Here is a 24,344-nt window from a genome sequence, read left to right on the forward strand (position 1 = left end):
GTCAAAGGCCGTTATTGCCTGTTCTAGAAATATAGTCTAGTCTTCTAACTGTATGGTTGCAGCTTTGAGAGAGCTCTCGGACAGGTGAGAGCAAAGGGGGCCGGGACGCTGCTCGGCAAGCCCGTCGTTTGGGTGTTTCGTATCAGACTGAAAGTCATTGAAACTCTCTTATCAAGCGGCTTGTGTGTTATTCGTTTGTCGAATCGAACTGGTGAAGGCGAGGACTACGTGGAAGATGTGTTTGCCTGGCTTTCAAGGCATATACTGCAAGGTGGGCTGCTGAAAACGGGGCAGGGATGCACGGGGGCCAAGAAAACGAGTCTTTCCTCCATTCGGGAATTTTTGACGAGAATGAGACCAACCAACTTCAAGGGAAGGGTATTTAGGAACCGATTTTCTCGGAAGCAGAATTCGACCAGTCTTGACGGAAACGAGTAATTCGATGTTCTTTTTGGCGATCACGAAGTAAATCAGTGAGTCGGTATCCGTTGTGTGAAATACAAAATACATACTTCGTAATTAGTGCATAGCTGTCACCCCCAGCCGTCGGGACTGTGACACCGCATCTTGAATTGTCTACTTTGTATGCTTGCGGAGCTGCCTGTCATTCGGGATTCTGCGTTAGTAAAGGTAGACAATGGGCTGGTCTGAAGCTTGAGACTCCTATTCGCATAACCGCAAAATGCCATTGGTGCGCGCGTAAAGAGGTCTGGCTGAGGAATGATTGAGCCCATTCCATCTTCCCATGGCACTCGAGGGAGGTTCCAGGGGCGGGGGCCAGCTGCATTTCGAGTGGCAGCGGTGCTACCCCTACGCAGCAGACTCGCACTGCAGGTCAGGATGTACCGAAGAGTTGATTCCACGGCACGAAAAGGCTCGTGCTAGAGTTATTTTCGATGATGTCCAGAAGCCTTCTAGTTTAGGTGCGCCCCATGGCGCCGATCCAGAATGCATGGCGTCAAAAAGGTTAATTGCCCACACGGTTCTGAACCCCGGCCATCATCATGTGTCTGAGCTTCACGTGCTAAGTGGTCGGCTGTCGACGATGGCCAACCTCGATATATCCTTCTATGACCGACTTCAAAAGCCTGACATGGAAATAGGTTAAGGTAAATGCGATAATACTGCCAAGCTTTTGTGTTTATTTTAGGGGGTCTTGAGGTTTCTGAGAGGCCTTGTAAGTTAGGGACAGTCTCTCCTGCTAGTTAGTTGTCATGACTTGCTGTTCAAGAGGCGATCAACCCAGACCGGGTGTGCCCGTTGGTAATAAGCATCTTTCACGCTAGTTCAAATATATCTTTCTCCGGCAAATTACGACGACAACTGCAATGCTCGAGTTGGTGTTTCTGTTTCAGAGTCAGAAACGTCGTGCGGTACTCATTAAGTGCACGGTGTTGATTGAATATGGGAAAACAATCTGCCCGCTGACAAGCCAGCTCAATGTAAATGTATGTATTGACAGTAATTACATACCTGACAGGCTCACTCGCAATGTCAGAAAAGAGCAAGCTGCCAGAATCTAGCATTGATTAGAATGAACTGTCAAAGCTTGTTCCGACTCTAGAAAGGACTCGAGCAGTCCAAAGGAGTAACTGTTAGGGGAACGACTGTTTACTCGTAGTTGATCTGTTTGTACGAGTTACCTTTGTTCTCGTAACTGGTCTTGGCCGACTAGCTGCACGCCCAAAACTGAGGCATTCTCGTGGCAGCCTGGGGAAGACCAGCGCTCAGCACGGGTTCCGACGCATCGACATAGGCCTATTGCGTGAAGCTGCGCTCCGTCGGCGCGGCAATCTGCACGATTTGTGCCGCCGCATTCTACTCATTGTTCTGCCGGCGCGTTTGGATCTGGGGACGAGGTGAAACAAACACAGTTAGGTGGGGATCTCTTTTGCCATTCTCAAGACTGACTGGGATTCTGTTCCTCAGCACCGAAACGGGCGGCGGCCGAGGAATTGACTCTTCATGTGCCCAGCTGCACTCCCTCCCGACGGTCAGCGGACGTCGAATGTTGAAGGTGAAGGATACTCCGTAGGTACGGAATAATGGGCAGCCCCACCGTCCACGGACTAGACTTGCCAAAGCGAGGGCGGCCCCAGATTCCCTCGTGCCCAATGCCGGATGAGGCTTCAACCCCAGGGACGAAGCAGCGCCACAAAAATCTGCGTTGCTCCCTGTAAGGAGGCCGGCGCAATTAGATCGACGGGCGGCACTGGGGAAGGGGTCAAGGGCGCCGGGCTCAAGCACAGTCCCGCAAGCCACAACGCCAGATAGGCCAGCATGTCACGGACCCGGGAAGCCTGTGGGCGTGCAGCAACAGAGAATCTAATTTCCATTTGCGACAGGCTGGGGAATACCGAGATTCTTTGTCCCAAAGCGGAATGGAACCGCCAATATTGCGCTGCAAGATGTCGGGGATAGGGAGGGATTCATCGTCGGCTGCAGCAGGGACCGGGATGACATGGTTTCCGGGAAGGGGGTGCAAGCTGGCGCCCATCGACGCCTTGTGGCATCTTCCGTGTCGTTGCCAAGAAAGGAAGACCCCCCAGGGCAAGGGAGCTGGCAAGGCCAAACAACATGTTGGGCCGCACTGTAGTAAGTGGTTAGCTTAGCCTGGCGGTAATCCGTCCGGCAACAATGCTTGCTTGGTTTTCTTGCTGTACATAGTATGACTCTCCCGTACCGAGGATGGGCAAATGAAAATGGTAGATACGGGTGCGGGTGCGATTGCGGGAAATGATGGGCTGGGATTGCGATGGGGGGTAGTTTCCCCTCCCCCTTTTCTGTTAGGTGGACAGGATACGGATGAGCGTCAGGAGGGAGAAACGACGTAAAAGTGATATCGCCGATTCACGATCACGTAAAATTGCAAGCAACAAAAATCCGAAATAAAAGATGGAGAGCACTGGCAGTGAATAAGGCGGCAAACCCCATCTCTCGGAGCTCGGCAAGCCTAGGGCGCGTTGGCCCCTGGGGAGGGGGGCCTTGGGCGGCAGGCGCAATCGGTTTAGTGCCACAAGTTTAGGTAGTTCCTTCCATCATCGAGTCGAGTCGATTCACACCTGCCCAGCCCAAATGGGACTCATCAGCTATACAATGGATTGTCTCCATTCTATCCCAAATGCACACCAATAGGTAGGTGGTAGGAAGGTCTGCCTGCGGCCCTGCATTCACACTATCTCCCAAACTCTATCTGAGATCGAGGAAAGATGAGATTTGTTCCAGATCACTGCCTGCCCACAACACTATCTCAATCAGGCAGGCAGCCACCCACCACACGACGGACGCCTCCCACGTCTCGTCTCCTGCCCGAGTGCAACGCTGTGGCCATAGCTTTTACCCAATTTTACTACCTGACTTTCGATGCTGATACGGATAATCTACACCCTTATCTTATCCTCGGAGCTGTCCACTTTATCAAAGACTTGCTCCTGAATTCTCAGATCAGGTAGAAATATCCAACTTTCTAGGCAGGTACGATAGCCAACCGCAGACGGACATCGAGCCGCGGGGCGCGTCGTTAGTTATTCAGCCGCCAGTGGCGCGATGCGAGAAGCCTGGCTTGGCGGCCGGCGGCCCGCCGACGGCCGTGCGTCGCCGATCAGAGGGCCCCCTGGGAAGGCTGCCCTGGGCCTCTCCAGGGGGCTGACATGACGGATCCGCCGTTAACCTTAAAAATTTTGGAGGATGCATAGTGGAGGGCAGGCAGGCATGCGGATGCCAGTGGTCGTCTGCGGTCTGGACCACCACCTCGTTCTTTGACCCACTTTTGAGCAATTGGGGGGTGAGGTTTGCTAAATGGAAGCCGGCCCAAGTCGCGCGCGCGCTCTCGTTACCAACTTCGTTTACCCGCTCCTTGGCGCCGTCGAGTCGAGTTCGTGTTCTTGGATGCATCCGTGGGCTGGTTCACGGGGACGACTGCCACCGAACACACGGATCCATCACATATTACGCAATAATGTCATGTCTGCAGTATTGATTACCCCACGCACGATGCGAGATGCAAGATGGCTGACTTGGCTACCTTACCTACCTTACCTTACGTGCCGAGCATGCACGCATGAATTTGGTCTTGGGGTGCGGCGGGTGCTTTGCGCTATCATACACCCCCGTATATTATACGAGGTGGTTGTAGGGGGCTTATTTTGGTCTGTCAACGAACGACAACGGTCTGTCAGTCCGTCAGTTCGCGGACATCCGAAGGTGGGTTTGCAATAGCTAGCGAAGACCCTCCATTCCGAACGAGACAAGACTTTCGGCCTCGACATGGAAACCATAATTAGACCCAGTTTGCATTGGCCTCTGATTCTCATGTCGTCCATAGGGGGGCCAGAGCTGATATTTTCCCTCCGCACCGAATATCCATTTCAATGCCGACGTGAACCATGGAAGCCTCGGGTGAACCTTGTGCTGTTGTTGTCAATAGTCTGTCTCTCCAAGGCTGGGAGTCAAAATACAAGGGAGATTAACCTCCGTATGATTGGAGTGCTTGTCGTGTCTTGGGTGTTGTTGCTTGGTCCTGAGCTATTTATGTGATGGCGTATGTTGTTGGACTTTCACCTTTGAGAGGTGGCAAATTCGGGGATATTAAGAGTCACCATGTGTCATATTAACTTATGGACATAATCGGAGGCAGTAAAAAGTCATCAATGCCATACCCGACATCTAGGATCAATGACTTGGTTGACGTTGACTCCTTCGGGTTGTCGGGCCTCTCGGCTCTCGGCCTTGGGAGAAGGAAAGGTTTATCATGTCACTAACCTATCTAACAGCCCGTATCCCCTCTTCTCGCCCCCCCTACCTAGTCCGACAAAGTCAGCCACGGTACATCAAACCTACAAAGCTGATTAGCTTCACGGGTCAACATGTCATTGACCCAGGAAAGGCATATATACCTACCAGTCGGGGCGCGAAAACCACTCCCATGACCAGAGATGGCAAGCCACTTTGACGAGCATGGCGTGAGATATACCCACCTGCCCATCAACCCATCTACCGAGCCCTTGACGGCATGCCGTCGTTGCGTCATGACTTTCATCATGCTCCAGGCTGCCTGTTCCTGACCCGCAGTCGGGTTCGGTCCAGTTCGGTCCAGTTCGGTCCAAGGCATGGTGCAGCAGGAAAGAGACGGAAAGACCAACAAGATTATACCGTGCCCGTGCCCGCATCCGTGTCCGTGTCCGCCGCCATAGCAGCAACAGGAGTGCGTTGTTGCCTATCTGGCTTGTGATTTCACGCCCAAGTTGAGGACGTGGTCACGAAGGGTGGATTATCCGAGGAGAAGAGCGACAGAGATGATGACTACTTAGGTATTTACCTAGACTATTCCCAACATATGGAAAGCAGTCGGGGGTAAATAAGCTAGATAGTGTTCACCCCCCGTGTCAAAAGCAAGAGGCTCGCACAGAGCCTCAACATTCTGGCATTTGACCACCTTGGACGGTTTCGTCTGTACTGTTGCGTGTTTCGATGAAAGCAAGATCTCGCTGAGCTACCTCTACACAGGTACATACACTTATACACACTTACACACCCATATTAGCACCCATACTCACACACCACATACACGCACTTGCGCTTGCACATAGACACACTCAACACAGAATGAGAAGCATAGAGAGAAGTACACAGCCGTGCTTACCTCCGAGAGAACAAGATAGAGCAAGATGGGAAGAACAGAGAATTGACAAACAAAGGGGGACGTAAATGTTATATTGTAGATACAAACTGTCTTTGTCCAACAGGAAGCGCAACGGAAAGGAAGCAAAGCAAAACAAGCAAACAACTCACAGTGCATTAATACATTCTTTGTCTCTCTCCGACTCTCAATCCTTCCAGGTCGTGGCCTGGTGCAAGTACTTACGACGACAACATCATCAACAACAACGGACTTCTCCCCGTTCACCAGCTCGCTCTCTCCATCTCTCACACACACCCAAGTCACACAACACCTAGACGACAAATCTTACAACTTGGCAGCTGGCCTCGGGCTTCCGGCGACGGTAATCTCGTTATACAGCAGCCTGTCACACTCAAATCAGCAACACAACCTAACCCAAAAAAAAATAAGGGAGGGAGAAAAAAAAACATACGAAGTCAAGAAATCAGCATAGTCCTCGCCTGTGACCTGGCCGGCAAAGTACTGGGCGGCGAGCTGGAACTTGTTGCCTTTTGGCGCGTTGGCGGCGAGCTGGGCCGTCTGCTCCTTGAGCAGCTTGAGCGCGTACTGCTTGTCGACGCGCTTGCCCTCGGCCGTGGTGACGCCGTGGCGCACCCACTGCCACAGCTGGCTGCGCGAGACCTCAGCGGTGGCAGCATCCTCCCTGTGTTTTTGTCAGTATATGTGCACATGGTTGAGGCGTAACAGTGACACGGAGGGATACTAGAAGGGAAACAAACGCACATCAGATAGTTGATGGGCACGCAGCCAACGCCGCGGATCCAGGCCTCCATGTAGCCGAGGCCGATGCTCAGGTTCTTGCGGATGCCCTCCTCGGTGACCTGGCCGGGGACGTTCATGTTGAGGAGGTCGTTCTGGCCGACCCGGACGTCCTCGCGGCGGACAAAGAGCTGGTTGGGGGTGGGCATGTGCTTGTTGAAGATGTCGATGGCGATCTGGGCGAGGGCTGGGTGGGCGACCCAGGTGCCGTCGTGGCCGGCGCGGACCTCGCGCAGCTTGTCGGCGCGCACGCCGTCCATGGCCTTGTCGTTGGCGGCGGGGTCGTCCTTGATGGGGATCTGGGCGGCCATGCCGCCCATGGCGTGGACGCCGCGCTTGTGGCACGTCTGGATGAGCAGCTTGACGTAGGCGTCCATGAAAGGCACCGTCATGGTGATGCAGCCGCGGTCGGGCAGCACGAAGCTCGAGTTCTGGCGGAACTTCTTGATGACGCTGAAGATGTAGTCCCAGCGCCCGCAGTTGAGCCCGGAGCTGTGGTCGCGCAGCTCGTAGATGATCTCGTCCATCTCGAAGGCGGCCAGGATGGTCTCGATCAGCACGGTGCCGCGGATGGTGCCGCGCGACATGCTGATGGTGTCCTGAGCCAGGTTGAAGACGTCGTTCCACAGCCGCGCCTCGAGGTGAGACTCCATCTTGGGCAGGTAGAAGTAGGGCCCGAAGCCCTGCTTGACCGACTCGAAGGCGCTGTGGTAGAAGTATAGGCCAAAGTCGAACAGCGAGCCGCTCATGGGCTCGCCGTCGACCGTGACGTGCTTCTCCTCGAGGTGCCACCCGCGCGGTCGCACGATGAGCGTCGGCAGCGTCCGGTCCGTCCGCAGCTTGTACTCCTTAGACCCTTGCTTGAAGTCCACCTGCCGCCGCACCGCGTCATACAAGTTTACCTGGCCGTTGACCATGTTTTCCCACGTGGGCGCGCTCGAATCTGTTTTTCATGAAGAGGGGGTCATTGTTAGCCAAGCAAGCACATCCCCCTCACGCCTCCTACAAGCCACCTCTCTGCCGCGCACCTTCAAAGTCGGCCATGTAGGTCCACACGTCCGAGTTGAGGGCGTTGACGACCATCTTGCGGTCGGTGGGACCCGTGATCTCGACGCGGCGGTCGACAAGACCCGGAGCTGGGGGCGCGCCCTTCCATGTCACGTTCTCGCGGATGTGCTTGGTCTCGGGCAAGAAGTCGGGCAGCACGCCACGGTCAAGCTCGGCCTGGCGGGCTTTGCGGCGCTCGAGGAGAGCCTTGCGTGTAGGGTTGAAGGAGCGGTGCAACAGAGCCAAGAAGGCCAGGGCCTTGGGCGTGAGGATCTTCTTTTGGCTCTCGTTGACGGGCCCCAAGACGTTCACGCCCTGGAGGATGGTGTCGGTGCTGGCCATGGCGGCGGTGCTTATTTTGCTTTGTCTGAACTATTTACCTCGGTTAGATTGGAATCACTGGTGGTGGTTTCCTTCTGCCTATGGATGATGATAATGATGATGACAGTGTGAGTGAGCGAGGGCGTGAGTGAGTGACGGGGTGAGAGAGAGAGAGCACATAGGGGGAAGTATGGAGACAGAACGGAACGGCACTTCACGTGTCACGATGCTCTTCCTCCGAGCCGTTTCTTTTTCTTTATATGCGTGCTCAACCAGTCATCAGACAGCGCGACCTTACCGAGAATATAGCCAAGTGCCGAAAAGAGCCGAGAAGAGGCGCGAGGTGTACAATTGGACGAGTACGGGCAATGCCAAACAGGGGAAATGGATACAACAAGTGAGATGGTAAGGAGCAGCTGAGAAGGAGACGGGGCAGCGGAAGCTTAAAGCTGCGAGGACACCCCTGACTCACTCTTTCTCTCTGGGGCCGACGACGACTACTCCGTAAGGATACTAATTATCTGCTAGACCGGGCAGCAGCAGACCTACTACACCTGCAGTGCTCTACAGTACCTGGGCTGCCGTAAACGTGCGTGTGCGTGTGCAGGGGCAAGTCACCGACCGCATGCGGCGAGACCAACAAGATGACGACGAAAAAGAGCAGGGCGTCGGCAGTCTGGGGCGCGTCGCTCAAGACAAAATCCCCACACGATCTTGTGCGACACACTGCACCACAGACATGTGGTTGGCCCTCGGGGAATAAGGCGGGTGGCTGATCGGCTTGGCGGACTTCACACCGTTTCGATGCAATGCGTGAGCCGACGAGTCTTGTAGTTAGCCACTGCATCCCCGTCTCTATCTCCGAGTTCCTCTGGCCCGTCACATGCGAATTGGTCTGGGCGCTTGCATTGCATTGTGTAAGACCACTGTCGCTTCAGACAGTGGTCGGCGGCGAGTGAGGTCATTGGGGTAAGTCAGCCCCACCATTCAATGGCAATCGCTCCACCCCTAGAATTCTCGCTTCTCTTGTCCAAACTCGCAAGGTCATACATAGCCAAAGGCTGCAGACCGTCTCTTGATTTCTTCACCCGTTGTATTATACCTTCTTGTACATACCTAGGTAGACTCTACGCCGATATCGTTCACAGGCTCAACAGGTTAGCTGCACCCGTCCTCTCCCAATAGATAGCTCCTGTAAACCAGGGCAAGGGGAAGGGCAAGGGCAAGGGCAAGGGTAGGGGCTCCGAGGCCGGTCGGCAACGCTGGAGCTTAGGCCACTCAACCTCAACAGCTGGTTGGAGCTCCGGTCTGCCGGAGCCCCAGAGCCGAGGTTCTGGGGGAGTGGGGAATAGGGAATGGGGATGGTGGGGTTCCTTTCGTGCCGACACTTTCCGAGAACCTACGATGGAACCCACATCAATTCGTCCCAAAACACTTTAATCTACGTACCCTGTCTGCTGCAAGAAGCCGGCTGCATGGCTTTGACAGCTGGCTGCAAATGATTCTCGGTGGATCAATTTTTGAATATTTATGTACTGGTATCTACTACTTGCACAAACCATATCATCATAAAAAGTCAAAGAATGGTAGTACACGACGGCGGTATGGCTGGTCCGCGGCAGGCTTTAAGCTTGAGGCATCAACGCTGTACCGCGGGCGCTCTTTACCTTGTCGAGTGGGTCGAGCAGTCTACCCCTTGTACGGCGAAGGGCCGATCATCAGCTCGGGCTTCACGAGCGTGTCAAACTCTTCCTCTGTCAGCGCCTTGAGCTCCATGGCACTCTGCTTGAGCGTCAGGCCCTTCTTGTGTGCGTGCTTGGCCACCTTGCTGGCCATATCATAGCCGATTTTGGGATTGAGGCAAGTCACCAGCATGAGCCTGTAAAGTATATTGTCTTAGTACGTGTCTTCCCGCGGGAATGTGCAGAGGGGGGATCGGGGAAAACGTACGACTCCTTCATGATGCTGGCAATCTTCTCCTCGTTGGCCTGCAGGCCCTCCACTAGGTTCTTCTCAAAGCTGCGCATGCCGTCCGCCAGCAGGCGGATGCTGTGCAGCAGGTTGCGGATGATCAGGGGTTTGTACACATTCAGCTCGAACTGGCCGTTCATGCCGCCGATAGTGCATGCAACGTGGTTACCCATGACCTGGGCGCACAACATGGTGAGCGCCTCACACTGTGTTGGGTTGACCTTGCCGGGCATGATGGAGCTACCCGGCTCGTTCTCGGGCAGGATCAGCTCACCGAGCCCGCACCGCGGTCCGCTGCCCAAGTACCGAATGTCCTGGGCGATCTTGGTGAGCGAAGTTGCCAGCGTATTCAGGCTACCAGAGGCGTGAACGACGGCATCGTGGGCCGCCAGAGCCTCGAACTTGTTGGGCGCAGTCTTGAACTCTGTGCCCGTCATCGTGGTGACCTCCTCCGCGATAGCCTCGGCGAAGCCCTCGAACGTGTTGATACCCGTACCGACCGCAGTGCCGCCCTGCGCCAAGAGGCGCAGGTCCGGTAGCGCGCTCTCGACTCGCCGGATGCCCATCTCGAGCTGCGCGACGTAGCCGCTGAACTCCTGCGCTAGGGTGAGGGGTGTGGCATCCTGGAGATGAGTGCGTCCAATCTTGATAATCTTCTTGGCCTCGAACTCGTCTACCTTGATCTGCAGAGCCGCGCGAAGGCTGCGCAGCGCTGGTAGCAGCTCGCCCTCAAGCTCGAGGACGGCGGCGATGTGCATGACGGTTGGGAAGGTGTCGTTGGACGAGGCAGAGCGGTTGACATGATCGTTGGGGTGCACCGGCTTCTTGGAGCCCATGGTGCCGCCTAGGATCTCGATGGCCCGGTTGCTGATGACCTCGTTGGCGTTCATGTTGGACTGCGTGCCCGAGCCCGTCTGCCACACCACGAGCGGGAAGTGGTCGAGCAACTTGAGGTCGGCCATCTCCTTTGCCGCCTGCTGGATAGCCTTGCCGATGACGGGGTCTGTAGAAGACGGGCTGGTGGTGAGCTTCGGCCAGCCATTGTACGATATATGTCGCGGTCGTGCGCGAGTTGGGTGTATGTGAGGGGGGTAGAGGAGAAAGGAGGAGGGAAAGTAAACAGAGATTTTGTTTATTTAAATAAATATTATTTACCCAGACCGAAGCGCATATTCACTGTCGCAGCAGCGCCCTTGAGGATACCAAAGGCCTTGACAATGGGCGGGGGCATGCGGTCCTGGGGCTGGTTGATGCGGAAATTCTCGAGGGAGCGCTCCGTTTGGGCGCCCCAGTACTTGTCGGCGGGGACCTGGACCTCGCCAAAGGCATCGCTCTCGGTTCTTGTGTTGGCAGCCATGCTGGAGGAGCTGGCGTGGAAGTATCTCTGGGTCGGGCGTTGGATTGCTAGGGCGGACAGGCGAGAGGAAGGTTTGGCAATTGAGGAGAGGGGAGCACTGCTGCATGCGACCGTTGTGGAAGCTGGCAGACATGTGCTCAGGCGACTCGTCGAGGCCCTCGGCCTAGCAAGGCACGCTCGCCCTGCGGGCCAGGCCGCTCGTACCGATCGAAGCATGATGACTGACGTGACGTTAGGTTCCCTTGTTTCGTTTCTGCCTAGGGGCCCCAAAACTGCCAGTTGGCGTGCTGCGGCTTGAAAATGTCTAGGAAGCGACCTTAGGTTTGTGGGGAGAGCTAGGGAGGCACTGGCGCTGAGCTGCAGCACCTTGACACGAAACAGTGATGGAGGCGGCGAGATGCGGCAGAGTTGGGGCACGATCACGAACTGGAAAAAAAAATTGTTCCGCAAACGCTGCACGAACCCCTAGGCCTTCGGGTTGTCCGGAACTTGCCGACACGGAACAGAAATCGGTAGAAAACCTTTGCCTTAAACACACCCCATTTTAGAACTAAAGCGGAAAGAGTCGCTGCCTAATGCCTAACTTATAATGTGCATCCATCGGACGTATTGGCAAACTATCTTGACTTCAATTGCCATCACTCCCGTATCAGACATGCATTTCGTGCTTTAGTTTTTGTCATCATTCTCTATTAAATCTCCCCAACCCTGCGCAAATAAACGCGCAGACTAAGGAGAACAAAGCGCCCTGCATTACTTATCTCTCCGGCTCTATTTTATACCCCGTAGTCAGAACTTCTAACCCCTTTTCAGTGGTTCTCAACACTCGTTCCAACACAAAACCCTCAAAGTAATCTGACAATATTGTAAACACAATATGACAACCCGTGTTCCTTCCCTCCTTTTTGATTTCCATCCAAGAGCCTTAGCCTGACCTCTCCAACTGGTATCGTCTGCTCCAAGAACAATTGATACTGTCGAGTAACCAAGGCCCTCCAAATAAAGCCAATCGTCGAAGGAGACGACAGTAATATACCCACATACAGCACCGATGCTCGAGAAAGCCCAAGGTGAAATAATCGACACACCGTAACAAATAATCCACCAACGCCCGACAAGAAGACAGCTAAATCATGTATGCGCGAGGCGCGCTGTAATCGTCGTGGTTACGAGTTCAGCGTCTTGATCATCATACCGGCCTTGCGCTTGTCGGTAACGAGGAGAGCGCGGCTGCTGAATGTCGAATTCATCGCATCGACAACCTTGTGGAAGCTGCTAGCCGCCCCCCTCTCCTGCGTGAAGCGGGCAATGCTGAGTGGGTTTCGCTTGCCATGCTCAATCACCGTCATGAGCTCGACGGCGAACGAAACTTCTTTCAAGTTGAGATCTTCCTCTATATATTAGCACTTGATCACAGCCAGACACAATTTGGGTCAAGAGGCAACTCACAATTCTTTGTGCTAACACGCGCAAAGACAATATTCCGCTCTTTGTCCGTCTCCACGTCCTTGATGCCGTACTTGCGCCATTCCCTGAGCAGAATTGCCACTTCTTGACGGGCTCGCCGCTTCGGCGCCGTAAAGCAGAGATATCTCGTCGCTGGCTTTACCCGGAACAATCGAGATAGCCAGTTCTGGTGGACTTCAATCTTTCGAGTCCCCACGTCGTTGTCGCACCATACGCTCTGGGCAGCGCTTCCAGCAATGCTAAGAGCCTTTTTGCTTGGCTTTGGTCGCACCGACTTTTCATCTTCGGGATACCACGCATCCTCGTAATTAGCGCCTGTGAAAGGATTATTAGAGTTTCGATATCTATCACGACAGAGAGATGACTTTTGATGCAAATACATACTTGCAAGCGACATTGCCGGCTCGTTCTTGGCACCCTTCCAGAATGAAAAGCTGAATGCCTTCTTCTTGCTCGCCTGAGGCATCGATGCTCGGTCGGTTGACCGCGAGTCTGATCGATATGGCTGATTGTCATTTGCGTAGCTGCTCGTCTCCTTTGATTGAAAGCTCGTGTCCGCGACGGTGACAAAACTGGAGTTGCTTGCATCCTCTTTCGAGGACCGCTTGAACCACGAGGCGACTCGTTTCTTGGTTGGAGCAGTATTGTCACCACTATGGCCGTCCTGGAGTTGCAAGTTTGCGTCTTGGCTCTGGCGGGAGGCTGACCGCGTTGACTTGGCAACCTCTGGTCTAATTTGCGACACCTTTCGAACATTCAGAGGCTCGGGTACTTTCACTGGGTCCTCTGCTTCTGCTCCCATGGGAGAGTTGACGACTCGAATGGTATTCTCCACCCTGGTCAGATAGTCTACTCCAGTGCTCACCACGGGACTCGGCGTCGGAGGGAAGGCATCCAGAATCTGATGCTTGCTCAGATTCTTTAGCCTCCAGTCCTCTGGCGTGTTCTCAGAGATGGAAGGTAGCGGTCTGATGTCCCGACCAGCGTGATTATATACTGGCTCAGAAACAGCCCGGCGCTCCGACGCTGACAGCTTATGAATGGGATCGAGTTTAGGGTATCTTGGAGCTAAGAACAGTGGCTCGACATTGACGCTTTCGGTTCGATTCCACTCGGGAGTTGCGGTCTCGTTAGAGGGAACGGGAGGAAGTGGTCGGGTATCCCAAGGGTGACTCGACGACCGGTTCCCAGTCTGAGCGGGACACGGTGTTTCTGGCAGCCAAGTGGCAGAGGGAGTACCCAAGGAGAGGGAGAACGGGCTGGCCTCGCGAGCTTCACCAACCCCCCCTGTAGACTCTGATATAATGAGAGAGCTACCGAAGGCCTCATCGCAGTGTTTGGCAATACGGTGGTTGAGCTGCTGCAGCTCCTCGTTCCAGATCAAGCTGTCTTCCCTTGGCTTGCCAACGTCCACCATCGATCTAGTACCAACGGTTCTGTGAGACTTTGGCTGCTTGCGTGGGCTGGACGGAGAACACGCATAACGATCGTAGGTCGTATCATCTCCTACAATGCTAGCCGGGGCGATCGAGCTGGTACGGCTTCGATGCTGCTGACGATTGTCTTTGTTCCGAACGCTGGAGAAGTCGACGCCACGCCTAGAGCGAGCATTCACCTTAACCCGAGCAACCCAGGGTGTGCTATGATGGCTACGGATAGAACTCGCTTCGCTCCGGGGAGACTTGAGCTGTCCTGTCGTATTTGTTCTTTGGGAATTCATTCTCTGCCTCTGCTGGAAAGAATTGCCGACAGACTTATACGAGTGGTACGAACGTAACACCGTGGCCGGACCCGAGCCGGCTGTTTTGTCAGACTCATGGCGATGGACAATAATTCTCGCATGGCTGATTTGCGAATTGCGAGGCTGCAAAATCTGAGATGAGTTGAAGGGGTCGTAGCTCCGGACTGTGCCGACCTCATCCGCGTCTGCGAAGTTGGAAATGACAGTGAACCGGGACATGCTTCTCGCGTGGCCACCTCGTCTTGGCTGCGTGAACTCGCAGGTTGAAATGCGCTTTCCATGGGTCTGTGGTCGGACGTGATGCAGGTCGCTCTTGGAGATTGGGACATCGTTGTTGTAGTTTTCCAGCTGATTCTCCCGGTGGTTGTACAGAAGGCAGTAGAACAGCTTCTGATCATTGGACCTGTAATATCGTTAACATGTGGCCCGAACAAGACAACTGATTAGTTAGCTTACCTCTCCTGGCCGAGCTTCTCTCTTATTTGCACCTCTGAGTAGCCATGCCAAAGGGATTTGAGTTGCCTCAAGATTTGGGGGTCGATATCGTCGTCAAGGATCGGCTGGATTTCCATGTTCCGAAAAACAGTCCGGGGCCGCCCCTCTGGCTTCTGGAGATCGTCGAGATAGTTGTACTTCTTGATGAGCGCGTGTCTCCACATTTGCTTCATCGTGATCCGGTGCGACGGTTGCGTTACGATGATCCTCCGGATGAGGTCCTTAGCCTCTCTGGTAAGACCCGGTGGCATTTCAAACTCACCCCGCACGGCTTTGGTAGCCATGAGTTCCAGGCTCTTTTCGTCGAAAGGAAGCCGACCAGCGAGCATCGCAAAGAGAATCACTCCCATGCTCCAGATATCCACCGCCGACCCCTTGTAGGGCTGGTGCCGGAGCAATTCCGGCGCAGCGTAATGAGGACTACCGCAGGCTGTTTTAAGCTGATGGGCCGGGTCTTGCTGTAATGCCGCCATCCTAAAGTCGGCAATTTTGACCTGGCCATCAGCTTTCAGCAGTATGTTCTCGGGCTTCAAGTCCCGGTGGCATATATTGAGAGAGTGGCAATATTCTAGAGCGCTCATGATCTGCCTGAAGTAATACATGGCCTCGTCTTCGTTTAGGGGACCGTTCCAGTTCATAAAATCGTACATGTCGCCCTTTTCGACATACTCGGTGACCAGGTAGCTGCGCAATTGTTAGTCAAGTCAAGCACGTTTTATTGGAAGATATCTTACATCTCTGCGCGGTTCTCCCAAATGTCGTGGAGTTTAATTATGTTGGGATGCTCAATAAGCTTGAGAATAGCAATCTCGCGCTCGATAGCAAGGGGCATCCGAGGAAGGCCGCCGTCAGACTTGCTCGTTGGGTTTCGGACATCCATCTGATCTAAGTTTGCCAGACTGCCCGATTGGGTGAGGTAGGCTTTGCTCTTGGCAACAATCTTGATGGCGACCAATTTATGGGAAACACGGTGCCGGGCAAGGCGGACCCGTGCCGACGTACCCTCGCCTAATGTCTTACCCAATTGCCATGGCCCGATGTGAGTCTTGAGTTGGCGTGTCGTGGAAGCATTCGAAGAGACATTTGAGAACTGGGAGACGCGCCGTGATTCGATTGTATCGCGAGAGTCCTGGGTAATTGCAGACAGACGGTGGTTAACGGGTCCTGGATCTTCCACCTTTGGGACTGCCGGCTTAGAGCGGCGATGGTGATCATTAGGGGGTGGATAGGCGGACAGAGCGGGGTTAGAATAGCCTCTGGTGGTCGGCTTGGGTTTGTCGCTGATTTCGGAGTCGACGCGCTTGTGGCGGGCCGCGTTCAGAATGGCTGCATTATTAACTCGGTTGGTCGCGTCGCCAAGAGGCTGGCGATGGACAGAAGTCCGGGTGCCATTCCGCTGGTCCATGACAAGTGAAGCGTCTATATGCAACTTACTTGCATCGCCGAGTTGCAGAGGAAAGAATCAGAAAGCAATTGGGCTGTGATGCCAGAGAGATAGTTGGGCGGAAGGGAACTGTAACCGTTGGAATGCGGGTGACGGCCTAAGAGGAGCAGACAGATGGGTGATGCGAGGAGACGCGACAGGACGCGACAGGACGCGACGACGAACCAGCCCCAAGCCTTTATCGAGGCTGCACGTTTGGGGTTACCCGGTCGACGAATGCACCAGAGAAGAAAAAAGAACTGGGGAGATTTTAGAGCGGGACCGAGGATTCGCTAAACAGGTCAGCCTGACGCCGTGTGTTTGTTTGCGTTGGGGTTCGGATGAAGTGCTGGGACGAAGTCCCTTTTCGGGCGATTGCCTCGGCGCGACGAGTATTGCTCGTGGGAGCAACGGGATCTAGGGGCTGGGAAGTTAGGAGTTGGGAGCTGGGAGTTGAGATTTGGGATTTGGGAGGCACTTGAGGAACGAGCCCTTGCCTAGAAGACGCCAGCGCTCTTGTCTCGTCTTGAGGTGTCTCAGTAGTAAACCGACGCTTCGGCCAACTTTAGATACCCGGCCCCACTCCAACGGGTGTAAACAGGCCCGGGCTATATTTCGTCTCATTACGCTCCAGGGTACGTAATGTAATTCCTCCTTTTGCAATTGTAACGTCCTCTCCCTTAGTTGCTCCTTTACATTGTTTTTCGGTGTCAACTCGTTGCGGATTATCCGCCGTTCTACCAGGCAATAGGTAATTTCATGGGACATGGATATCAAAGAGCCTTCGACACATGGTATGTATGCTGCACAAGATGAATGGGCCTGCCGTGCGAATCTTGATACAAGAGAGCGCCGATAGGTGACTAAATAGCTGTATGCAGTCTGCCCAATGATGTAGGGAGACAGGTTGGTGACTAGATTGCCAAGACTAACTGGGTACTCGGTATGGGTGTTCAGGCTAGTAGTAGACGAAGTAGCTGACTTGAATGCCTGGCATGAGAGAATGCAAGTCGCTTGACTGGCACGCAACTTCGATAATGGGAGCGTCCCTAGCTTTCGGTGATTTAGAGTTTGCAGGATAGAGAAGACACAGGAATGTAAGGACGGCCCGAGATAAAGAGACCGCAGCCGCCTCTTTTGTCATCTATAAGGCATAGATAGCGGTAGGTGATGGTCATCTACATATGCGCATCGTGTCCACACATCATGGGTCGCAGCGGTCGCTTGATCCGCATAGGGCTACGCGCTTGTGAATCGGCACTGTCAGAATCGGCTACTCTGCAAATAATAATAGAGATGTCTTACGAGAAGCCGGTATCGTGTCTATGCAGCATATCATAAAGATGTGGAATTTTTCAACGAGCCGGGCATCTCGTGTAAGTGAGCAAAGAGGTGAAGTCGAGACAAGATTGTGGGGGCTGAAGGATGACAAGGGGGGGCGCACATCATTGGCTACAGGCCCTTGCGGCGTTTCCTTCCACTAACCAAATTCAGCCCCACCCAGCACCCGGCCGGCTGGGAGCGCACCTTCAGCAGTCTTGGCTCTAAATTAATTGAAAGACGCGTCGCGCTTTCCACTTCTTTGGTGTCGATGCCATCGTTCAATCCGCCATCCCGTCCGCCATCTCGCCCGCGACTCACCTGTTTTCCCGCAAAGCTGGCCATGTCAAAAATTCCTGGGAGCTTCCCTGGTATAGCTTTAGGCCTTTAAATCTGTCCAACATTTCTGCCTACTCTCAATCTTTCACAGCGAAATGGTGACGCAGTCCTCATTCTCCGAACTGCGACCGGAGATGGGCTACGACGGCAAACGACGCGACTCTTCGCGTCGTGCAAGTGGTGCACCTCAGCTGCCCGATATATTTGACACGCTGCGGCTGAGAGGAGGCAAAAGATCACGCGTCTACAACAATGACCAGGACGAGGACGAGGATGAAGAAGAAGAAGACGAGGAAGAAGACGAGGAGGAGAGTAATGATACTCCGCCGCGACAGGCCGCAGCCGTGTCCCCACTGCATAACGGCGTGTCGAGTTCTGGCTTCCAGCCTGGCGCCATTGTCCGCGTCAAGGTTCAAAACTTTGTGACATTCGAAGAGGTCGAGTTCTTCCTCGGCCCTAACTTGAACATGGTTATCGGACCCAACGGCTCTGGCAAGAGCTCCCTCGTCTGCGCCATCTGTCTAGGCTTGGGATATCCGTCGAGTGTCCTGGGCCGAGCAAGCGGCTTCGGTGAGTTTGTCAAACATGGAACGGATGAGGCTCATATCGAGGTCGAGCTGCAGGGGAAACCTAATGCCGCACAGAACCACGTTGTCAGTCTATGTATCAAACGAGAGGATAACAGCCGGAAGTTTACCATAGACGGAGAGAGAGTCTCGCACAAGGACATCCAGCAGTTGATGAAGTCGTTGCGGATCCAGATCGACAATCTCTGCCAGTTCCTGCCCCAAGACAAGGTCGCCGAGTTTGCCGGTCTCAGCCCCGTCGATCTGTTGGAAAAGACGCTACACGCGGCTGCTCCTCCGCAGATGATCAAATGGCAGGCTGAACTAAAGGAGCACTTCAAGAGCCAGAGAGACGCCGAGCGTAGTGCGCAGGAGAGCAGCGTGCAGCTTCGCAAGATGGAGGCTCGTCGGCAGGTCTTGCAGGCCGACGTTGAGAAGATTCGAGAGAGAAAAGAGATCCAGAACACGCTTGCCAGACTTGAGAAGCTGCGCGTTGTGGTGAAATACAACGAGGCCCGGCATCAATATAGCGAATTCAAGAAGCGGAGAAAGGCGGCAGAACAAAAATTGAAGCGCCTTCAAAAAGGCTCTGCCCCGTCACTTCAGGCTGTCAACAAGAAGCAGGACTACCAAGCACGGATCCAGTCGGCGGTTGACGGCAGAAAGAACGCACTGAAGGCCGCCGAGGCTGCTGCTGACGATGCCGTTGGGCAGGTCGTTGCCCTCGAGGGCAAATGTCAGGAGCTAGTCGAAAGGTCCAAAGCGGAGATGGACGGCTTCAGAGCCAAAAAACAAGAAATCGGAAAATTTAAGAAAAGGATCACGGATCTGGAAGCCACTCACAAGCAGGCGCCGCCTCAATGTGACGCTGCGGATTGGAACAGAAGAATAGTACGTGTTTAGACTCCTGCGCTGCATTTCCACGATATGCTAACATCTCGAAGCGTGAGCAAGAACACATAGTGCGGGACAAGAAGGCAGCCAGCCAAGCGGCCGAGGAGGAATCAGAAAAGATCAAGTCTTTGGCAAAAGAGAAACAACGTGAGAAGATCGCGTTGAGCCACGAGCTCAAAGGTTTTGAATCGCAACAGGGTCAGCTCTTGAATCAGCTAAAGAGATTCAACCAAGACGTCTTCAAGGGCTGGGAGTGGCTGAAAGAAAACCATGGCGAGTTCGAAAAGGAAGTCTTTGGGCCACCGATGCTTACCTGCTCAGTCAAGGACCCGCGCTACTCGGATCTCGTGCAATCACTGTTGCAGGACAACGACTTCCTATGTTTCACGGCCCAAACAAAAGACGACCACAAGAATCTCAGCAACCAGTTCTATGAAAAAATGGGGCTTTCTGTCACTATCCGAACCGGGTTCAAACCCCTCAACACTTTCACTCCTCCGATGCCAAAGCAAGAGCTTGTTAAGTTCGGGCTCGACGGGTACGTGTCAGACTATCTCGAGGGGCCAGAGCCTGTCTTGGCTATGCTATGCTCGGAAAGGCGCCTGCACGCATCGGCCATCTCACTTGCCGATATTTCCGATGAACAGTTTGATCGGATACAGCGCGACGAGAAAATCGGCCAGTTCGCTGCTGGAAAACAACTCTACCGCATAGCACGGCGGAGAGAGTACGGCCCTGGCGCCGTCTCCACGCGTGTCATCACATTTCAGAAAGGGCGGTTCTGGACGGATCAGCCAGTAGACTTGGCCGAGAAAACGGAGCTCAGGCGTAAGCTCGATACATTGAGAGACGAGATCTCCGAATTGTCTGCGCAGAACCAAAAATACGTGACGCAAATAGAGGGCTTTGACGCCCAACAGAAAGAGATAAACCAGACGATAGTATGTTGCTGGTGGCGCCCCCATCTTTCTAGTCAAGCTTAGCTAACGTGGCAATAGTCGGAGTTGCGAACTCAGAAAGCGGAGCTTCAGCGTGCGGACCAGGTGTGGCAGGCTCTACCCAACAAAATAGGTACGCACATCTTCCTTCCATGGTTGCTCCTTCTTTCTTGGCTGACATGATTTTAGAAAGAGAGAAGAGGGCTCTGGGTCAGACGCAAAAGGAGCTTGAAGCTGCCAGGAATCGAATTCGTGCGGACGAGCGCCGCCAGAATGAGGCCATTCTGGACAAAGCTAGAGCAATTTTGGAGCACCAACGGAAGATAGCAGACATTCGCAACGCCTACCAGGCCTTGCTTGAGGCTCAGGTGCTGCTAATTGAGGCTAAATCGGAAGTCACGGTTCTCAAAGATAAAAACTCTGAGATTACGCAGATGCTTCAAGAGGAGAAGAACAACCTCGAGAACCTCGCGGAAGAAGTGGCGGAGCGGTATCGCATCGCAACAGAAGCGAGAGAGGAAGTAGCCGAATTCATTGAAGAAGGCAATGACAAGGAAGAGCTGCTCGCACTTGCCAGAGACAAGACACTCGAAGAGCTCATACACGAGACCAACACAGAGCAGGCCAAGCTCGAAGTTATCCAGGCCAGCAACCCACGTGCGTTAGAAGAGTATGAGAACTGGTCGACCAAGATTGAGCACGAGCGGGTCAACCACACCACCCAGGCAGTCAAATTGACGGACCTCAACAACAAGATCGACACGATTAGGAGTCAGTGGGAACCGAAGCTAGACGAGCTCGTGAGCCAAATCAACGACGCCTTCAGCTACAACTTCGAGCAAATCAGCTGTGCCGGCGAGGTGGGCGTTCACAAGGACGATGACTTTGAGAAGTGGGCGATTGAAATCAGGGTTAGGTTCCGGTAAGTCTATCTCTCCCCCTTCTCACTTCTTGCAAGCCGTGTCGCTGATTTCGGGTCGTCTTTCGACTTTAGTGACAATGAGACGCTTCAGCGGCTAGACCAGCACCGGCAGTCGGGCGGCGAGCGTGCCGTGTCGACCATCTTCTACCTCATGTCGCTGCAGTCGATGGCGCAGGCGCCGTTCCGCGTCGTCGACGAGATCAACCAGGGTATGGACCCGCGCAACGAGCGTATGGTGCACGAGCGCATGGTTGAGATTGCCTGCCGCGAGCATACGAGCCAGTATTTTCTCATCACGCCCAAGCTGCTCACGGGGCTGCGCTACGACGAGCGCATGCGCATTCACACTATTGTCAACGGCGAGCACGTCGACAAGGACGGCGTGGAGAAGATGAACTTTGCAAAGATTGCGCAGATGCAGCGGAAGCTCATGGGCCGTTAGCCTGGCTCGTCCGGGGAGAGTAGGGGCGTCTGGCTACGGTGTCATATACCTACGGCTTCTTGTTTTTACCTTTTTATGTCTTGGACTAAAGGTTTCGGTAGGCGATGATATGAAGCGACGGGGGTCATAAGTGTGACTGTGTGTTTGAGTATAGCCTATCCTAGGCTTGTTATTTTCCGAGCCGCTATATCGGAATCGGCCGGCGTATGCAAGACTGTGTGTACTTGGGGATAGCTTGATATTTCGGCTGATTCCGTCGAGAAGCGTTCTCGGAGACCTCTTTGAAGTTGCCGGGTGTCACTTACCTAAGTTTGCTTTGTAGGGTGTTGTATTTCCGATAAGACGTGCATGCTATGTCCGTCATTGCGTGTCATTGATGGTGAAGATCTTTCCCATGAGATCAGCCTTCCTAATTGCGATTACTCCGTAGCCTACTCCGTACCGTAGGTAGGTAGTTAATTACATGACACCTTTTGATTCGATAGCGTGTCCTAGACTCTAGTCATCGAAACATTGGGCTAACTTTGCTGGTTTCCTACCCTGTCGTCTTGGATGTAACCATATATACCGGATCGTGGGACCGTATATACGGGAGCAGTTGGTAATAACGCTGCGCCATCCTGTCAGACCGCACGGGAAAGAAGGTTGGCTGTCAACCTTGGGATGGGAAGCCATAGCCGCTGTAGAGTCGACGAGCCTGTCACAGTCTTTGCGCTGAGAGCGGGACATAACAACGGGAGGCTTTAGTCTAGGTGCCCTACTCTCGAATGCAAGCATGCACGCTGTAAGCCGCAAGCAGCCCCGCTCTGAGAACGAGCCTTGGAATTGGTAACGACGTCATCGCCCCGCATTGAGCTTTTATTTGCAGGTAGCGCAAGCCAACCACGCAGCAAAGCAAGCAAACGCATCAAACAGCCCACGAACGCAAAAGAGAAACATACAGGGCGGCCGAGAGATTGGCGTCGGCTCGTCAGCTCATCAGCCACATGCCTCGTGCACAAAGCCGAGAGAGACATGGAGAGCGTAACAGCCACCTTTGGGTCGCGGTCACCAGCCAGCCAGCCATCCCGCCACAAAATAGGCCCGGCTGATACCCGCCCCTTCGGACTGAACAGTCCGTGAGGTAGTAGCGTGTTGTGGATGGCCTCCATCCGCGATTCCTGATGTCACTTCGCTCTTTCCCCTCATTTTTCACCTAATTACTGCAGGCGGTATGGCTACGCAGTGTAGTCCAATTTCACTTACAAGGCAGGTCTTGCCATGCCGTCGAAAAAAGAGGTCCTGACAAGCAGTCAAAGGCCCCTCCTATGACGAGAGGAACTGTTCTCTAACGGTGTGGCGTGTCTCGTATCCTGGCATTAAAGGCGGTGGAGCGGTTTGCCAGGCTGTTTGACTGGCCCGCAGTTTTTATCGGAGGAGTCTCACTTCGGATGATCGACCCTAGCCTAGCAGCCTGCAGTCTGCACTAGCGGTTGCCAACGACCACAGCACTAGCAGCCCACCCGCCCGAAGGTGCAGTGACGTCACAGATATCGGTTTCTCGAACACGCCCAGTGACTACTCTAGGCAAAAATAACAGGGCGGGCTCATTAAAAGCAAATCGAAAGGGATATATATAGGAGCTCTTGCCTTCCCCAGTAACACATCCACTTCTTTCCTTCCCTAGAACAATCATTCTACGACAACCAAACAAAAAAACCAGCTTCTTCATCCACAAGAACAAGCAAAGCATCATCTCTGCCACCATCAAAACAAACACCACACCACCAAACAAAAACCAACCACATCAGTCACAATGGGTGCCGTCGTCTCTTGCGTACGTTACCGCTATTTTCCTCATCACTCAATAGACAACCATGACTAACCCTCGAACACAGATCGGCTCGCTGTTCCGCACCGTCGGGCGCGTAATCATGGCCATCATCAACGGCATCGGCTCCATCATCATGGCGATCGTCAACGGCGTCGTGACGTTCCTCGACATCATCGTCGGCTTCCTCACGTGCCAGGGCTGCGGCGGCCGCCGCGGCGGCAGGCGCAGGATGGGACGCACGCATCACCACACGAGTACTATCTGATCGGGTCTGAACGGATCTGATTTAGTCGATCGTCGTCGTCGTCGATACCCCACGTCCTTTTTTTCTTTGGCACACGCCAATAACACCAACACTCCCGCATGCGCGACGACTTTTTCCTTCTCTCAACAAAACAATACACTTTTCTTGTCGTCTCAGATTTTTCTACGTCACAGTCCTTTTTTATACCAACAAATCGCGAAAACCATGACCGGATAAGGCAGAAAGGCAAACAAGGGCTCGGGGTTATTGTGCGTTTTTCCTTTTGTCAGCCAGGGAGAGGGATGGGAAAGAAATGCGCGGGAGTAGGAGAAGCAGCAGCAGCCATTTTTTTTTCGAGATACCCCCCAGCTTCGTTCGGTACGGAAGAGGAAAGGGTAGTTTTAGAGACAAAGGCATTGGACAAATCCATTCTCGCGATAAAACCACTTGTACTGTACGATACGATACAAATACAACCATCAACCGTTGTATTCTACACACAGCTGTCCCACTTACAAACATTTCGGTAATTAGTCTATGCCTCTAAACCACATGGCATGGCTGAAAACTTGGTCTCTAACCCAAGATGTGGATTATAATGCAGC

General features: G+C 53.7%; 5 protein-coding genes across 5 annotated transcripts; 2 read left to right on the top strand and 3 right to left on the bottom strand.

Annotated features, from left to right (window-relative positions):
- Window positions 1-5,965: 5,965 nt before the first annotated feature.
- Window positions 5,966-7,828, bottom strand: B0T26DRAFT_631144 (malate synthase; the record flags this gene model as incomplete). Its single annotated transcript, XM_060436324.1, has 4 exons — window positions 5,966-6,023; window positions 6,093-6,323; window positions 6,404-7,382; window positions 7,468-7,828. 4 exons carry the CDS (start codon window positions 7,826-7,828, stop codon window positions 5,966-5,968), a joined length of 1,629 nt encoding a protein of 542 aa, XP_060302519.1.
- A 1,424-nt stretch (window positions 7,829-9,252) lies between these two features.
- Window positions 9,253-11,560, bottom strand: B0T26DRAFT_685219 (L-Aspartase-like protein). Its single transcript, XM_060440866.1, has 3 exons — window positions 10,934-11,560; window positions 9,758-10,781; window positions 9,253-9,686 (listed from the first exon to the last, which is right to left on the bottom strand). Exons 1-3 carry the CDS (start codon window positions 11,349-11,351, stop codon window positions 9,497-9,499), a joined length of 1,632 nt encoding a protein of 543 aa, XP_060302520.1. The 5' UTR covers window positions 11,352-11,560; the 3' UTR covers window positions 9,253-9,496.
- Window positions 11,561-12,176: 616 nt separating this feature from the next.
- B0T26DRAFT_30934 (uncharacterized protein) lies at window positions 12,177-16,468 on the bottom strand. The gene is made up of 5 exons (XM_060434302.1): window positions 15,573-16,468; window positions 14,800-15,522; window positions 12,987-14,746; window positions 12,585-12,917; window positions 12,177-12,522 (listed from the first exon to the last, which is right to left on the bottom strand). The coding sequence occupies exons 1-5, from the start codon at window positions 16,241-16,243 to the stop codon at window positions 12,302-12,304; spliced, it is 3,708 nt and encodes a 1,235-aa protein (XP_060302521.1). The 5' UTR covers window positions 16,244-16,468; the 3' UTR covers window positions 12,177-12,301.
- A 1,547-nt stretch (window positions 16,469-18,015) lies between these two features.
- Window positions 18,016-21,682, top strand: B0T26DRAFT_670035 (SMC5-like protein; the record flags this gene model as incomplete). Its single annotated transcript, XM_060439133.1, has 5 exons — window positions 18,016-19,377; window positions 19,431-20,321; window positions 20,379-20,451; window positions 20,508-21,240; window positions 21,277-21,682. 5 exons carry the CDS (start codon window positions 18,016-18,018, stop codon window positions 21,680-21,682), a joined length of 3,465 nt encoding a protein of 1,154 aa, XP_060302522.1.
- Window positions 21,683-23,477: 1,795 nt separating this feature from the next.
- On the top strand, window positions 23,478-23,760 carry B0T26DRAFT_745670 (uncharacterized protein; the record flags this gene model as incomplete). The annotated part of the gene is made up of 2 exons (XM_060444597.1): window positions 23,478-23,498; window positions 23,560-23,760. The coding sequence occupies 2 exons, from the start codon at window positions 23,478-23,480 to the stop codon at window positions 23,758-23,760; spliced, it is 222 nt and encodes a 73-aa protein (XP_060302523.1).
- Between the last annotated feature and the right edge of the window lie 584 nt (window positions 23,761-24,344).

Source organism: Lasiosphaeria miniovina (assembly GCF_030549165.1).
Source record: "Lasiosphaeria miniovina strain SMH2392-1A chromosome Unknown B0T26scaffold_1, whole genome shotgun sequence".
NCBI classification, from domain to species: domain Eukaryota; kingdom Fungi; phylum Ascomycota; class Sordariomycetes; order Sordariales; family Lasiosphaeriaceae; genus Lasiosphaeria; species Lasiosphaeria miniovina.